Here is a 16008-nt window from a genome sequence, read left to right on the forward strand (position 1 = left end):
GTATTACCCTTGTTGTCGAAGTTGCTATGCTGAATATGAGTTTGTATGCGGGCTCTTGGATCGCAACCTACCCTATACCCCATGCGTGCTCTGTGCTTTGAACCCTTGTTTGAACGAACTGTAGTTACTACTGCCAATGCAGAGTCGATTTCCCTCCAACCTGGTGCGATGGGCGTCAAGATATGGTAATACAGACTAGAGTCAGTGGAGGTGTAAGTAGTCTCAATCCGTGTAGTAGCGTGTCGGGAACAGCGCGTTAATAGTGTGCGGAGCCGGTGGCCTATTTCCTCTAATTCCCGAGAACTACGTATCTTTCGTCGAGACCATCTTCATCACATGGGTCAGCGACCTGGTTAGATGAGGTTGTGCTGAAGACTCACTATAGTGAGCTTCTTGTTCATCTCGGGGTCGTACAACGCCCCGAGGTCGAAGCGTCTATACGTGCAGCCCAGCAATCAGAACGACGCTCAAGGAGTGTACACAACCTAGCGAGCTTCCTCACCTGATCAGGTCGGCGAGCGTATGAGGTTCATTGCTGGGTGGCTCTCCCTCCTTCCCCTTCTTCCTCCAACTCGACACATCTTTTATCATCTCCGGCGTGATACACCGGGCGAAGTAGCATGTCGCCCAGTCGATTTTCTCCGAGACCCACATTCCGCGCACGAGAATATGGCCACTTCCGGGCTGAAAGAGGCCTGATCCTTGCAATATCTCCTTCGTCCGCTCTGCAGTGACGTTCAGAGTGTCCGGAACGGACTCGTTGGGAAGTAATGTGACTTGACCGATCTGGAAGAGCTTGGGGACCTTGGCGGGCAGAGGAGGCGGCTCGCGCCCAGCGAGGAGGTACGTGAGGCGCTCCTTCGCCATCTCCACGTCCGTCGACTCCACCCGGCAGGACATGAGCACGGCGTCGGACTCGGCGCGCTCAGGGTGGTGCTCGAGGTCGAGGACCTTGATGAGCATGGCGTCGATATGGCACATCACGTCGTTGTCGGTTGATATCCTCTCTGCTACCTTCAGGCAAGGGGGACGGGAGGGAGCACCGCGACCATCGGACATTTCGCGGCAGACGGGCTTGTGTGTCTTCCTGGGCACATTAATTGCGGGGTCGATAATTGCGACTGGGGCAAGCATACAGACTACACGCACCAGTCCGCCCTCTGGCACTACATGAGAAGCGTGATGAGTCAGAGTAACCTTCTGAACGGAAAGCGCGTACTTCTTTCGAGCAGTAGCCCATGACTCTACACTGTTTGCGAGCCACTGATGTCGGTACAAGGGCCAGCCAAGTAATTTAGGAACACCGCGCACCCCTGAGCACATTTTGATGACTTCTCTATCCTTCAGCTCTCTGCAGTTTGCGCACTCGACAGGCCGAATTATCGGTCTGGCAGGAGCAGCGGACATGATGTGTGCCGGAGAGATGAAACTGGCAGAGGCAGGTCGTCGTATGGTGATAGGCTGCAATTAATTCAGGCGGCCCAAGACGCGACGCGTCCATGTAGAGCTCACGGGCGCTATCCTTTACGCGTCGTACCGCGTTTTTGGTAATCCCACGTGCGCATCTCGGCAGTTGCCGGCTGCCGCGCAGATTGTGTGAGGGCTTGCCAGGGACCGAAATCAAGTCGACGACCCCCCGCCTATCCTCAAGACTCAACAGGTGAGTTTCCGAAGCTCTGTCAGACCGTCCAGACGATGCCCGAGAGAAGGCTGTGAAGATGGGGGAGCGAAAGAACGGACGGAAGAGGGTGGATGGGCGACTTCACGTCTGGATGTGTCTCTAAGTCCCGCGGTGAGACTGATTTTGCTCCCCCCTCAGCGCGCAAGATGGGTGCCTACAAGTATATCGGCGAGCTGTACAAAAAGAAGCAGTCGGATGTCCTCCGCTTCCTTCTGCGTGTCCGGTACGTAGCCAGCATTCAGTATTGCGGTAGAAACAGCGTCCTCAACAATTCACAGGTGCTGGGAGTTCCGCCAGTTGAACGTCATCCACCGTGCTTCGCGCCCCTCCCGCCCGGACAAGGCTCGCCGTCTTGGCTACAAGGCCAAGCAGGGCTACGTCATCTACCGTGTCCGTGTTCGCCGCGGTAACCGCAAAAAACAGGTCCCCAAGGGTATGTGAAGCGTATAACTTCGGAGAGTTTTTAGCTTATTTTCGATTCAGGTGCCACCTTCGGCAAGCCCGTTCGCCAGGGTGTCAACCAACTCAAGCCCCAGCGTGGCCTGAGGAGTGTTGCGGAGGAGCGTGTTGGCAGGCGGTGCGGTAACCTGCGGGTTCTCAACTCGTACTGGGTGAACCAAGACGGTGTCTACAAGTACTACGAGGTCATCCTCGTTGACCCCAACCACAAGGCTGTGAGTTATTTTGCCCTTTGGTGTAGCCGCTCTCTGACCTCTTCGCAGATCCGCCGTGACCCCAGGATCAACTGGATCACGAAGCCGGTCCACAAGCGCCGCGAGGCCCGTGGCCTCACTGCCGTCGGCAAGAAGGTTAGCCCTCATGCATTCCACACGAATGCCACTGTACTGAGCATGCATGGAACAGAACCGCGGTCTCGGCAAGGGCCACCGCTACAACCACTCTCCGGGCTGGTCTACCTGGAAGAAGCACAACACGCTCAGCCTCCGCCGCTACCGGTGATCTGTTGTACTTGTTTCTCATGCACTTTGTCCCGTATCGTATCACTGTCACTGCGTTCATGCCCCCTCATGCTTGTTATGGATGTATGCCTCCGTGCAGCTTGCCAAAAACAGCTCGTTCGCCTCCAGTGGACCACCCCGCTTGCTTGTGCGTTTACTCGTAAGTCCGATGTTGCCTCGGGCGCAAATTACCACCGTTTATGCGACATCTGAGTGGCCGCTCGTGTCTAAGTATAAGTTCCTGTGCCTGCGTGAACAATACCGTGACAGGATCTCGTGGACGCCGCGAAGCGACTGGAAACGCAGAACAACACGAGGCGGACACGTTCCGGCTGCTGGTTGCTCCGCAGTGTGCTGAGCGAGACGCATTCGACCATCAGTACGATGTCTTTTCTTGTCCGCCCTGGGAGCTCCGAAGTCGAACAGGATCCTTGCTCCGGATCCGCTACGGCCTTCCTTCTCTTTCCTCCGAGCTCTGCATTGACCTAGATATCCTCCGTCTCGCCGACGATCTCTTCGCTCACGACTTTGACGACACCGGATAGTATCGGGATATCGCATGCTTGCACTGGTCCGAGAACCCCACGCACTGGATACCCTGGACGGCCATATCCATATTGACTGCTTTTCATTTCCCCTGGAGCTTCGCTGGGACATATAAACCGTGGTGCCGTCATCTGTCTGCGTGCACTCACCAAGACCCCGTCCCTTGCCCCCCTGCTTCCTCGCTGCGATGCCGTCCGTTCTTCCTTTGACGCTATTGTCCTTGCTTGCTGCTTCTGTTCTGCAACCCTTGCCCTCGAAGTCTTTCTCCGCGAGAGCGGGATTGCTGTTAGTGCTTCAGCATGCCACCAAATCACACGCCGTTACCCTTGACAAGCGGGCGAACCAGCTTCAGACCAGCGCGAACGGTTCGAGCTTCATTTGGTCGGTACAAGACATCTACCAGGGTTCGACATTCTTCGAGTACGTTCAGCCACCCCCAGCGTTGCGGTGTCCACTAATGGAGGTAACGTGCATAGTACGTTCAACTTCTTCACCGGCGAAGACCCCACCCAGTACGTTTGCCGTCCTTGTAATACGGGGAGCGTTGAGCTGACTGCGAGGGTCGCACTATAGTGGAACGGTCAAGTGAGGATGCTTTCGACACCTTAACCATTGGCGTATTCCTTACATGGTTCCACCCCCAGCTACACCGACCGGGACACGGCCTTCGCCAACAACCTGTCCTTCGTGACGAGCGATGGGAGGGTCATTATGAAAGGAGACGACACTACCTCGCTAGCATCTGGGGTTAACCGTAATAGGTGAGCCCGAACCTTCCCCACTCCCGCAGTCCCAGCCACTAACGCGTGGTGCAGCGTCCGCATATCCAGTCAAACGCAGTACAATACTGGTAAGCTTACACAATCTACCGCAAGTGGCTTCGGGTGCTGAGAATACAACAGGGCTGTTCATTCTTGACTTGAACCGCGCACCCTGGGGTTGTGGTACGTCAAATTCCTCCGTTCTATGAGACGTCACTCAATTGGCACGTTCAGGTGTATGGCCTGCATGGTGGACACTTGGTGGAGGGCAGTGGCCTTACGTGCGTAATCCAAACATAACTTCCTGACTGTCCACTGACAGACTACCCACAGACTGGTGAAATAGATATCATCGAAGGCGTGCACGATAATGCGCACAACCAAGTGACATGGCACACCGGTCCCAGTACGCGCGGTCCCATAAGGCTAATGTGTACAAAAAGCTGACTAGCTCGCGTATCAGACTGTACTCTCAACCCAAACACCACTTTCACGGGCACTATCGTGGTATGTGTATTGACTTTCGCATCAATATTTTGACCTCAACTATTCATGCCCAGGGCTCGAACGGACAACTAAACCTCGATTGCGACGGTACCGCGAATAGCAACGCGGGTTGCGGTGTGACGGAGTGGAGCCGTGCGTCCTATGGTCCTATTTTCGACGCGCAAGGCGGCGGCGTCTTCGCGATGAAATGGGATGACGAGGGTATCGCCGTCTGTGAGTTCCGCCCCGTGTTCGAACGGGTACAGACAGCTCACACCCACGCAGGGTCATTCTATCGGGCTGCCGTTCCACAGGACGTCCTCAACGGGCAGCCGAATCCCTCCAGCTGGGGCGAACCCGTCGCAATGCTAGCTCCGGATGGGTGTGACCCAATCTCGAACTTCGTGAACCACTCGATCGTCTTCGGTGAGCAGAGCGCAGCCTCCCTTTCATTTCCGAGCTGTCCGCTGATCAGTCTCCTAGACATTACCTTCTGCGGTGAGGCAAACGACTGAATCGTCGCATATCAAACATACTGATAAGGCGTGCTGCGTAGGCGATTGGGCAGGCAACTCGTACGCTACCTCGGGCTGCCCTGGTACGTGCCCCGATCGCTTGATGGATCCGAGCAACTTCGTGGTACGCACACATACTTCATATCGCCCGTGGTGCATGTCTGATAGGCGTTGTGTGGTGTCAGAACGCGTCATGGGACATCAACTCCCTGACGGTGTACAAGAAGCAGACCTTGGCTGGCCTGGTGTCGGGTGGTGCGCGGACTGACCCACACTCTCCCACTCTCCGCCAGGTGCTCTGGCTCGGTATCGCGCTGCCCCTTCTCGCACTCCTGGTCGTGTGAGGGAGTCGCTGCGGCACACACGCGTGACGAGCAAGCTCCGGGCGCGTTCACTTTCGACCCTTCTTCACGCGCAACGGAGGCGTCCGCTTTTAGTTTACGACCTTCTCATGACCTTGACGGCCAGATGCATTGTACACTTTGACAGACACCTAGCTACTCACGAACACACGAATACACGAATAGATGAGATGAACCAATAACAGCGTGGCCTGGCTTCATCATACAGCTACATTACAACTTCATCTTCCAGATTCTAGACTCCATATCCGCTTCACAGTCAGCAGCCCAGTCCACGGGCTCCCCAAACGACGCGCGCATTGGCGTAACACTGACCCAGCCGTTGCGGATCGCCCACCCATCTGTGCCAACGGGCACGCTCGTCGCAGTGGGGTTGATGAGGTCGGTCATGTCTGGCCCAAACTTGAAAACCAGCGCGCCCAAGTCCTTCGACCCCGCCTTCTTGTCCAGAGATCCCGCCTGTGTGCCCTGCGGCGGCTCGTTGGTGGAGTCTGGGCCCGCCTCAGACACCACCGCCGCATCCTTCGCCGCGACCGGAGCGTGCGCCTTGAACAGGCGGCCGTACGAGTTGCGCCAGATGCGCGTCCAGCAGATCGTGAGGCTGGCCTCGCTCCGGAGCTCCGGGATCATGGGGATGTTCACGTTGTAGAGGTCGACCTCGCCCGTGCGCAGCCCGCCTGCGTCCGCGCCCCAGTCCGCCCAGAGGCGGCCGATGATGCGCGCGCCGAGCTGGTGCGCGGGCTCGTGCAGGTCCATGGGGGTGGGGTGCAGCACGGTCCCGTACGAGAGCGCGATGGAGCGCACTTTGGAGAGCGCAGAGGAGAGCGCGGCGCCGATTGTGCCGGACGAGAGCGCGAAAGCGGCTGAGGAGTGATGAGGCGAGCCGCCAGATGTGCCTGTATGCGAGCGGGCTTACCTGAGCTGTTGCGCCCAAGGTTGGGTCCGGATATCTGCGTGAGAGTTGAGAGGGATGTATGGAGGCGTATTCACGACGTTACTCACCAGGAGGTCAATCTCGCCATGGTACAAGTTGTGAAGGCCTATGTTCGCACAAGTTGCCGGTGTCTGGAACACAACAGAGTTTCAGCCATGATTTCACGCTGTCAAACCCTTGTATGTCATGCGTACACCATCTAGGAGGATCCATTCCGCAAGCTCGCCTTCCTTTAAAGGTCGAGACTCCTCCGAGACCTCTCCCGCACCGTCTAGGCGTCGGTACGTGAGCACAGGCAACGGAGAAGGTCAGAGGAAGACGTACCAGGATCACAAGGGTAGTAATACCGCCCATTGATTATGTCCTTGATGTGGTAGGCCTTCCCTACACCAGTGTTGGCTTCGTACTATGCAGCCGTTGTCGCTATAGCAGTACGCACCGATCCATGACTTCTGCGAGCTGGGGATGACAACTTTCACATCCCATCCTAATGCACCAGTTTAGCAGACCGCTTTGTGTGTAGCATTCAATCGAGTGGTATATACCCAGGTCTTGTGTGAGGTGACGATACAGCCCATAGATGTATGGAGATTCATGTCCAGGAGGGCCATCGTCGTTCTTGAAAGGCACACCGCACTCGGTCAATCGGGATCACCCAGAGTAGCATGGAACCGAATGCACTCGCAGTCAACAGAACTCTGGGTTTGGTCGACATCGCAACACGATAGGCAGTAGTAGTAGTACAGCAAGAGTGCGGAGCAGTATATGGAGATGCACTCGAAGGTCGAGTGGGATGTGGCTGGAGTCAAGCCGTGCAGTAAGTAGGCCAGGGCCGAGCGCCCGAGTCCCCTTCCGGCCCGCCGTCCACCGTGTCCAAGCACCATAGACATACGCCTAGGTTTGCCCAGGCGTCGCATGTCCGAAGGACAGCGAAAGCAAGTACGCGGTACTGCTCTCTCCAAACTGGAGAGTCAATGTGGCCTATCAACTCGACGGTTGATCCTGGCATGACATGCCAGTCAATTCGCAGCAGCCCTCATCTTATTCTCCCCTTCACAATTGCATGAGGCGCTTTAGATGTTGAGAGCGAGGTTCGCGAGCTTCAGAACGCCTTCTTTCGTCTTGTTGCCTGCGAAGCATGATCAGATAAACGGAAACACTGCCATAATCCTTACAACACATACCGCCGATGAACCCGCTAGCGTGGATGAAGATGCAGCCATCCACACCGGAGAGCTGGGAGAGCGCATCGTCACGAATACCGCGCCACTTCTCAGGGAGCGCCTTCCTGCTCTCGAAGCTTTCCGGAGAGACGGGCACGGCCTGGATGCGCCAGTTGTTCGCCGTCTCGTCGGGGTAGAGCACGTAGATCGGCTTCTCGGCCTCGGGGATCGCGAGGCTCTCCTCGAGCTCGAACAGGTGCTCCTGCGTGAGAGAATCAACGTTTAGTTGTATATGCACTAAACTTTGTCGACATACCTTCCAAGGGGCAAACTGTTCGAACAGGATGATGTGGCCGCTCGGGTCGATCTCCTTGCGCTTATTCAGAGCAGCTATAACCAGGTCGCGAGCAGGCAGCCAAGCATTCGCATAATAGTCGAGGCGGTTCATGAACTCGGAGCCTACCAGGGCGGATGCCTGCTGGAAGTTCGCCTGTGCACATTCACGGTCAGTATGAACCAATCACCGCGGAAAGCTACTCACGTCGACCGTCTGCGCGTCCACCGACTGGTTCCAGGCGGGGTTGAGGTAACCGACGCGGGCAGAGACGTCCGTGCGGAGGCGGTAGCGCGGCTTCAGGTCGGCGGGGTACTGCGAGATCCCATTGTCGATGGCGTCGATCGCCTCAATGTACTCCTTGTAGAGCTTGAGCCAGAGGGTCTCGACCTTGGGCTCATCCTCGCTCAGCTGCAGCCTGTTGGCGATGATCTGCTTCCCAAAATGCCTAGCGCAGATGATCAGCACCACGCGGGTAACATCCGGGGACATGTCAAATACGTACTTATACACCAGGCCGGCAGAGGAGAGCTTTGTGCTGAAGCCATGTCCGAAGATCTCATCGAAGCCACGCTGGTGGTGGTCGAAGCGCTGCGTCTTCTCGTCATAAACACCGCCGACGTCAACGACGATGTCGCAGGTGTTGAGAACAGCCGGGTCCCTGGTACGCTTAAGGTCTACAGAGAACACTAGTTTGCACATTGCGCCGCATCCGATTGGTTGGAGGATCATACCTGCATTCCCGTAATCCTTAGTGTGCTTCAAAAGATAGACGGCGAGGGCTTCATCGCAGTGGAAGGTTCCATTGTGGGTCCCAATCACCTGAGAATGGTGCGACTGCGTCGACTTCAATGCTTTTCAGCAAGACGGGACCCGAGCTGACCTTCGCCTCCATCCTCATCTTCTTGGCGGGGTGGTCTTCGGTAGACATAACGTTGAGAGAGCGCGAAAAGAGGGATGGGGCTGTGGGCTTATAGAGGGATGCACGGGCGAGAGAGAGGTGTGTACTGCGGTAGAATGGCCTGCAGCTGCAGAAAAGCCTGAGAGAACTGTACATCGACCGAAGTCAAGCCACTCGATCGTCCCTCTCTGGCCACTCCTGGCCAATTCTCGCACGGCTATTTCATCAAGCGATTCGGTTGGTACACATAGGCAGAACTTACAGAGCAAAAGTCTATGTGATTAACCCCGTTCTAGACGTATAACCACAGATGCGAGAGAGAGCAAAAGTTCCAAGAAATTACGCGTAAATCAGGACACGGAGCAACCGTCCGTGTACAACGGGGTACGATAGTAGGATGTCCGTGGGGTCATACAAATTGTCCATGCAAGTGAGATGCGTCCAGAGCGAGGAGAACACTACGAAACCTCGACCACCCCAATCACCTATACCATCACTAACGCTCCCCCTCCTGCGACCAATGCGAACGTGATGAAAAGGTAGTTGATGTTCAGAGCCAAAGCCGCCGCGATGTAACCGTCGTTAGGCCCGAGAACGCCGCCTGCTGCTGACGCTCCTGGGCTAGGTGCACCACCAGGAAGGTTTCCGCCGGTAGGAATGTTCGTAGGCGCAGTGGTTGGGGGAACGGTAGATGACGTCGTCTTTGCGGCGGACGAAGCCCCGGTGGTGCCGTTCGCGGTAGAGCCAGCGGGGAGGATGGTGCTTGTGATGAGGGTGGTAGAGGTGAATGTAGAGAGAACACGGTCGGAACCGACGGTGACTCCAACTGAAAGTGATGTGGACACGACGACGGATGGCGAGGTGCTGTTACCGGTGGCAGAAGCTTGTGTCCCGTTGGTCGATGCACCGCTCGCAGCAGCCTGACTTGTGCTAGCTGCAGTCTGGCTTCCTCCGCTCGTAGCCTGTGCCCCGCTTGTGGACTTGAGTGAGGAGAAAGAGCGGTGTTAGAGCGAGGAGCACGGAGCACAGGACCCATCAGACCACGTACCTGTGCCACGACGAGAAGCGGGAGGAGTAGACAGGCGAGAAGGTACGTATACGCGGCGTGCATGATGTCGTGAGGGGGAAGAAAGACGAAAAGAGCGAAGGGCGAGGAAAGGGTGCGCTGCCGGAACGGTTGTCTCGGACGTTCTGGAGAGGGAGCGGGAGGCGCTCCCCGTGGTAGCTGGAGGGCCGGGGGATGCCGAGGGGAACGTGGATGGAAGGCGCACGGAACAGGTTTGGCCGTTTTGGGCGGGCGCCAAGGGCGGGAGGTGCCTCACGCGCCCTGCCCCGCGACCCCGCACCCCGCATTTCACAGAAACTCTGTTCAGCTGAGCAGGACGGTATATTTCAAACAGTACGTCTCTCTTCCCTCCCACCACCATGTCCCCCGAACCTCTCCAGCTCAACGTCGTCCACGTCCTCCTCCAGTATATCGCTCCGCCCTCTCAGCTCACCCAGCCGCTTCCCCCATATCTCCTCTCCAAACCTCTGCTTCAGCGCCACCATTTCCTCCGTCTATCGACAGACCAGCCGGACGAGTATCTCTGCTGGCCCTCGTCGCCTGAGAGAAAAGCACACGTCATCCACCTCCTCGAGTCTCGTCCCCGCCCACTGGATGATGATCAGCCCTTCGCCTACCCTGTCCAGTACTCCTTCGACGGAGAGGACTTCTACGCTCACGTTGACCTGTCCAACGATGGAAGCGACGGAGCGAGGGTTATCCTGCAGTGGGATGAGGCGGGCGAATGGAGGTACCACAACACAGACCTGATGCCCTTCCCTCCGGGCAGTCGGAGCGCACTCGAGGACGTCCTTGTCCCGCCTGCACCGCCGAACCCCGCCTCCCTGCCTACTCTGTCCACTGCGGCGTACCCCCGCAGCTATGATCTAGACATTCCTGACGACGACGATGGTGACGATGACGACTATTGGAACGCGTACGGTTCGACCGACATTGGGGACAGCGCGTATCACAGTGCTGCACCCGTGTCTGCCAAAGATACCACCTCGTCCGAGGATGCCTACTGGGACCAATACTCGTCAGTGCAAGGTAAGTCTCTACCCCGTTCGAATCTGCTGCGTGTTGGAGCTTCAGACAAGAAGCTACCGCAATCAGCCGCATGGCAGGGATCGCGTCCGCCTGCGTCCCGGATGCGTTTCATATGAGGCTCACACGTTCTGCTTGCAGGAACTGCTGACTCTACGATCCCATCCCCTACCCCTCACGGGCGCCGGAAAGCCCTTCCCAATTCGTCAGAGGCCGAGCAGGACCTAACGTCCCCCCTTCCTGTCCCGGTGCGCGTGCCCTCCGAGGACACATACGCCGAGCCGCTTCCAATCCCACCGTCCCTTGTGCCTCGCGCACGAAGCAACTCGCGATGGGATCCAGCGTCTCCGACTGCTTTGGCCCGGCTGCTGTCCAGCATCACGCCGCGGGAAAGCGCATTGCCCAGTCCCGCGCCGGGTGCCAGCTTTGACATGGATGAAAACTTCAGCTCACCGACCGTTGGCGGAAGCGACGACTCGGAGCTATCATCCTCTCCCGGGTTGGGACTAAGCGGCGTGGGTCCCGTCATGGCCGCTGCGATTCTCGCGGAGAGTGTGTCTATGGCCCAAGCGGACGCTGCGAACCAGTCGCATGCCCTCGCGATGGCGCTTGGTTCCAGCGCACAGCAGGTCGAAGCGGGCAGCGTGGAGGATGAAGAGGCAGACTTACGGGCCACGCTGGAGGGCGTGTGGAAGATGTGGAAGAAGTCAAGGCGGGCGGCTGCTGGCCCCTCTGGCCCCAGCGACGATAGGGTGGCCAGAGATGTCTTTCTGCGGACAGCGCTGGATGTGGTGAAGGATGCGTAGTCGGCGCTCCGCACTAGCAGTACTCAGAATGACTACATACACAGCTTCCTATTATACCGTCCCGCGTACGACACAACTCTATGTACCTGTATAGGCACTTGTATTATATTCCCCGACAGTACGCATCCCCTCGCAACCAGCGTACACAAGGTATTCACAGGTGTTGACCGTTCAATAAACACAATTGCCTAAGAAGAATGCGCTTTGATCAGTGTGGACCCTGCGCGCTCTGTCAGTGTGTGGCATTGGCCTTTTGTGCTTAAGCGGGGCGCCTAGATGTAGTGCCCGATCTGCTTTGTGGAAGAGGCGAGGATACGGGCCGCAGCACACCTGCCTTTCTCCCACTACTCTTAAAGCCCCTCCCCCGCGGCGGGTGCATGCAGCAATCCCCTATACCAGCCTAACATCGCACACGACTACTAAATTTTAAAGCTAACGCAAACGATGGACGATGAAAGCGTAAACACCGTCTCTGACTTCGCCGTCTGGTGCGTCTCTCTCTCTGCGCCCGGCGTTCCCGTCCTTGTCCTCGCCCGGGGCACATGAGCATGCGCTGACGTTCTCGTACGTACCGCAGGACACGCCTTCTGGAAGAGCAGACCGGTGAGCCCCTCCGCTCCTGCCTAATGCGCCCCGCTTCTTGCGCTTCTGGCTGACTGGCGTGGGTGCGCGCGCAGCCCTGTTTCAGCGGACGTTCTCCCGGAACTCGGAGCTCGAGGCGCGCGTGGAGGAGCTCGAGCAGGAGCTGTCCGTGTGGAAGAGCGCGTTCAAGACTGCAGATGGAGACAGGAAGGTGCTCAGCAAGAGCGTGCTCAAGCTCGAGCGGAGCATCGGGGCTCTCAAGGTGCGTCCTTCCCTTGCCTCCCTGTATATCTTATAAATGACGGCGCCCTTTTCATTCCCTCTTCGTATACAGGAGGATAACCCTCTGATACTATGTCTCATCGACGGGGACGGAAACATCTTCTCCGCCGACCTCATTAAGCAGGGTCAGTCAGGCGGGCGGCAAGCGGCCATGCTGCTCACTAAGGGCTTGATGGACCACCTCACCTCGATTGACCCGTCCGAGACGTCCGTTCCCAGTCGTGGCCAGGTGTGGCTCACGATCTACTGCAACAAAAGCGGGCTCGTCGAGACGCTCACCGCGAACGCGGTGTGCACTGTGGAGGAGTTCGAGGCGTTCGTGCTCGGCTTCAACCAGTCCTCGCCCTTGTTCTCGATCGTCGATGTCGGGAACGGAAAGGAGGCGGCGGACTCGAAGATCAAGGAGTGCCTCCGCGTCTTCACGCGCTTCCCGCAGACGTCGAAAGTGTTCTTCGGTGGTGAGCGCGCTTAGTGTGGCGCACTGACATGTGTAACTGAGTATCCTTGTAGGCGCACATGACAACGGGTACACGTCCACACTCAACCTCCTGCAGAACGAGGGCTTGCTGGACAAGGTCACCCTCCTGAAAGGCTACAAAGACCTCGCGCACGAGATCAACAGCCTCAACCTCCCGCAACTTGAAATCGAGGGCATCTTCATCAAGAACAAGCTGTATACTAACGGAACGAAGAAAGCCGCGGCCGCGGCTGCAGCAGCAGCTGCCGCCGCCTCAAAACCAGCGGTGGTCAGCAGCGCCGCGAGCTCGCCGAAGTCGGCAAACTCACCTAAGCAGCCCGTGCTTCAGCAAGCGTTTGAAGCTGAGAAAGCACGATCAAAGGCCGGGACGCCCGTATCGAACGGAAAAGGAACCCCAGGGAAGAAACCCCGCGCGCTGGACCCCACACAGGTGCGCACCATGCTTATTGACCGTGAAACTGGGTCCTCACCTCCAATTTCAACCCGAAGCCCCTCCATAAGCGTAAGTGGTCCTGAACCTCACGACATAACACATGTACTAATTGCGTCCACAGAGAAACCCCCGCCCTGCAACTTCCACTACCTCGCGAGGTGTAACAACGGAGACCACTGTAAATACGAACATTACTACCCGCTCACCCCTGAGCAAGTCAACGAGCTACGGATCAACGCGAAGAGATGGCCTTGCCCCGCGGTCAATAATGGTTTGTGACTTGATTCGCCTACGACGATCATGACACTGAATGACGCCGTTTGCAGGAAGTCGTTGCAACCTTGATTCGGCGTGTATCATGAGCCACTTGTGTCCGAAGGGCCCGAAGTGTACTTTCCGCAAGCAGGGCAAGTGCAAGTTCATCGGCAGTAAGCACACGCACACTTTCTATTCGGTGCTCTAGCTCACCACTGGGAACTGCAGGATACATGCACGGAGAAGATTCGATGGCTCCGCGCGGGAGCAAGGATTTCACGGTCCAGAGCGAGAGCACGCCGACCAGCCCGCGGTCGCAAGTGATGTCGGAGCACCAGCTCTCGCCGCTGGCAACCCCGTTCCCGGAAGGGCAACTCCCGTTCCGCCTGCCGATGTACGACGCAGTCAACGCGAGGCCTTTCTCACCACCTGGACTGGCTCCTAACTTCCTAGGCTTTCAGGAGTTCGTCCCGCAAGGTTACTAGCTGAGCGCTGCTTGCGCCATGCTACGGCAGCGGAGGAGAGCCAGGATCTCGACTGTTCATGAGGATCACATGGCATTGCTGTATCTATGTTGTTGGATATGTTGCATATTGTAGCTCTATATCATTGCATGATCGTGTTATGGACTGCGCACTCAACGCTTCAAGCTATTACAACAATACACCGTACAAAAGGCCGACGGCCCAAGGGTCAAGACATTGAGACGCCCAAGAGCCTGGATACGCGATCACGTGGGAGGATGTTTCGTGGAACAGCGCGGCGCTAAGCCACAAGACGCGCTTGCTTCAGCTCCTCAGCCTCACTTTTTTTCCAGTCTCTCACCCCTCTCTACCGCTGTCTGTCCACAAAAATGGCTGACTATGAAGATCAGCGCGAAGAGAACATAAGGAGGAATCGGGAACTGCTCGTCTCGCTTGGCTTGGCCGGCCCCCCGTCGTTCATGCAACCCAAGCCCAAGCAGCGCAAGCCCGCTCAGTCCAAGAAGCGTCAGGCGCCCTCCGAAAGTGCCGCCGACGAGAATGACGAAGAGCGCCCCAAGAAGGCAGCGAAGGCTGTCGGTGACGGCGACGCGACCGAGGGTGTACGGAGGAGTTCGCGTAACAAGGGCAAGACGCTCAACTACAACGAGGATGGCCAGAGCTCGGCTGCCGCCGCTCGCGCTCTTCCTCGGGTCATCAGTGCCAGTGCCCAGCGCGCGATGGACAGCGCACCGCGAGACGCGATGAAAAGGACTCACGACCCGTAAGTGAGCTGTATGCTACTTCAGGACGCGTTCCAATAACATGTCCCACAGAAAGACCTACGGGGCTATTCCAGGAATCCCCGTTGGTACATGGTGGGAGACGCGGTATGTGTTTCATATAGTCTAATCTTGTGCAGCCACTGAAGTCTGTGAATGCAGCCAAGCCTGCAGCGTTGACGCTGTTCACGCGTGAGTGACGTCCTCCCCGTTCTTGTTTCCTGCGTAAAGCTCACGGTCGGGGTTGATAGGCCATGGGTGGCTGGTATCTCTGCTGGCCCGAAAGGAGCCTACTCTGTCGCTCTGTCTGGTGGTTACGAAGACGATGTTGATCTCGGGAATGCTTTGTGGGTCTCCGAGCTTTGTTCCGCACCGTAACGTCTCCTAATCATCGGCGAACAGCACATTTACAGGGTCAGGAGGTCGTGACCTCAAAGGAACCAAGGCTCAGCCTAAGAACGTCCGTCCCCGAATTACGTTGCTGTCTATATACAATCCTCACGCTGCTTCTCTTAGCTGCGCACTGCCCCGCAGAGTTGCGACCAGACGTTTGAGAACGCATACAACAAGGCCCTTCAGGTGCGTCCCTTGGCAACAACTCGACTAAAAAATACCCGCTCAACGTGCGCCTGCACCAATGCAGAAATCGTGCGAGACCAAGAAGCCTGTGCGCGTCATCCGAGGATACAAGCTGCACTCGGAATACGCACCCGCAGAAGGATATCGGTACGACGGCCTCTACACCGTCGAGAAAGTACGTGCCCGCATGCTCGTGAACAAGTTTTGTGTGCTCAACGACGGCTCGTTAGGCGTGGATGGAGAAAGGGCTGAACAAGCATGGCTTCCTCGTTTGCAAGTTCGCTCTGAAGGTATATACTCCCGTAGTCTTTCTCGACATCATGCTGTTCTTACCTCTTTTTTTCTTCATAGCGCATGCCCGGACAGGCGCCTCTTCAGTACGGGAATGACGAGCAGGAGGAAGATGCGGAAACCCACGACTCTTCTGCTCCTGTCTCCGACGAGGAGGGTGTCAAGAGCGAGTCCACCGCTCCGACTGACGCTCCGATGGCTGAGGAGGATGCCAAGTCCGACACGGGTAGTGCGGCCAAGAGCGAGAAGTCCGACGAGGCTGAAGAGCCTGCTGAAGCGTGAGCGTCACCAGACGTTCGTCGAGAGCGGGATCGGCTCCGAGGAA

General features: G+C 57.2%; 5 protein-coding genes across 5 annotated transcripts; 2 read left to right on the top strand and 3 right to left on the bottom strand.

Annotated features, from left to right (window-relative positions):
• Window positions 1-353: 353 nt before the first annotated feature.
• TRAVEDRAFT_108963 (uncharacterized protein) lies at window positions 354-1059 on the bottom strand (the record flags this gene model as incomplete). The annotated part of the gene is made up of 2 exons (XM_008034854.1): window positions 354-435; window positions 503-1059. 2 exons carry the CDS (start codon window positions 1057-1059, stop codon window positions 354-356), a joined length of 639 nt encoding a protein of 212 aa, XP_008033045.1.
• Window positions 1060-1827: 768 nt separating this feature from the next.
• On the top strand, window positions 1828-2641 carry TRAVEDRAFT_33449 (60S ribosomal protein L15; the record flags this gene model as incomplete). The annotated part of the gene is made up of 5 exons (XM_008033800.1): window positions 1828-1904; window positions 1960-2114; window positions 2165-2355; window positions 2404-2490; window positions 2546-2641. 5 exons carry the CDS (start codon window positions 1828-1830, stop codon window positions 2639-2641), a joined length of 606 nt encoding a protein of 201 aa, XP_008031991.1.
• Window positions 2642-3286: 645 nt separating this feature from the next.
• Window positions 3287-8725, bottom strand: TRAVEDRAFT_25788 (GAMM1 protein). Its single transcript, XM_008033670.1, has 27 exons — window positions 8625-8725; window positions 8476-8563; window positions 8247-8418; window positions 7949-8189; window positions 7724-7897; window positions 7429-7669; window positions 6930-7373; window positions 6790-6862; window positions 6684-6731; window positions 6569-6628; window positions 6439-6515; window positions 6313-6375; window positions 6227-6260; window positions 5134-6173; window positions 4990-5072; window positions 4917-4931; window positions 4719-4859; window positions 4508-4667; window positions 4411-4454; window positions 4281-4353; window positions 4182-4228; window positions 4086-4130; window positions 4002-4033; window positions 3831-3947; window positions 3760-3771; window positions 3663-3698; window positions 3287-3606 (listed from the first exon to the last, which is right to left on the bottom strand). Exons 1-7 carry the CDS (start codon window positions 8670-8672, stop codon window positions 7318-7320), a joined length of 1020 nt encoding a protein of 339 aa, XP_008031861.1. The 5' UTR covers window positions 8673-8725; the 3' UTR covers window positions 3287-3606; window positions 3663-3698; window positions 3760-3771; window positions 3831-3947; window positions 4002-4033; window positions 4086-4130; window positions 4182-4228; window positions 4281-4353; window positions 4411-4454; window positions 4508-4667; window positions 4719-4859; window positions 4917-4931; window positions 4990-5072; window positions 5134-6173; window positions 6227-6260; window positions 6313-6375; window positions 6439-6515; window positions 6569-6628; window positions 6684-6731; window positions 6790-6862; window positions 6930-7317.
• Window positions 8726-8927: 202 nt separating this feature from the next.
• On the bottom strand, window positions 8928-9811 carry TRAVEDRAFT_68446 (uncharacterized protein). Its single transcript, XM_008034855.1, has 2 exons — window positions 9691-9811; window positions 8928-9622 (listed from the first exon to the last, which is right to left on the bottom strand). The coding sequence occupies exons 1-2, from the start codon at window positions 9751-9753 to the stop codon at window positions 9128-9130; spliced, it is 558 nt and encodes a 185-aa protein (XP_008033046.1). The 5' UTR covers window positions 9754-9811; the 3' UTR covers window positions 8928-9127.
• A 256-nt stretch (window positions 9812-10067) lies between these two features.
• TRAVEDRAFT_33454 (uncharacterized protein) lies at window positions 10068-15946 on the top strand (the record flags this gene model as incomplete). Its single annotated transcript, XM_008033801.1, has 11 exons — window positions 10068-10737; window positions 10876-11486; window positions 12229-12384; window positions 12457-12862; window positions 12915-13312; window positions 14445-14815; window positions 14868-14921; window positions 14976-15005; window positions 15065-15160; window positions 15216-15273; window positions 15914-15946. The coding sequence occupies 11 exons, from the start codon at window positions 10068-10070 to the stop codon at window positions 15944-15946; spliced, it is 2883 nt and encodes a 960-aa protein (XP_008031992.1).
• Between the last annotated feature and the right edge of the window lie 62 nt (window positions 15947-16008).

The sequence above is a fragment of the Trametes versicolor genome, assembly GCF_000271585.1.
Source record: "Trametes versicolor FP-101664 SS1 unplaced genomic scaffold TRAVEscaffold_1, whole genome shotgun sequence".
Taxonomy (NCBI): Eukaryota; Fungi; Basidiomycota; class Agaricomycetes; order Polyporales; family Polyporaceae; genus Trametes; species Trametes versicolor.

Bases quoted from the DNA above. Each gene is read 5' to 3' on its own strand.
- TRAVEDRAFT_25788 (XM_008033670.1), bottom strand. From the start codon at position 8,672: ATGTCTACCGAAGACCACCCCGCCAAGAAGATGAGGATGGAGGCGAAG. The intron at 8,190-8,246 runs GTACGTATTTGA...CATCTGCGCTAG, and splicing joins TCTGCCGGCCTGGTGTATAA to GCATTTTGGGAAGCAGATCA. The intron at 7,670-7,723 runs GTATGTCGACAA...TCTCTCACGCAG, and splicing joins AACAGTTTGCCCCTTGGAAG to GAGCACCTGTTCGAGCTCGA.
- TRAVEDRAFT_68446 (XM_008034855.1), bottom strand. From the start codon at position 9,753: ATGCACGCCGCGTATACGTACCTTCTCGCCTGTCTACTCCTCCCGCTT. The intron at 9,623-9,690 runs GTACGTGGTCTG...TCCTCACTCAAG, and splicing joins CGCTTCTCGTCGTGGCACAG to TCCACAAGCGGGGCACAGGC.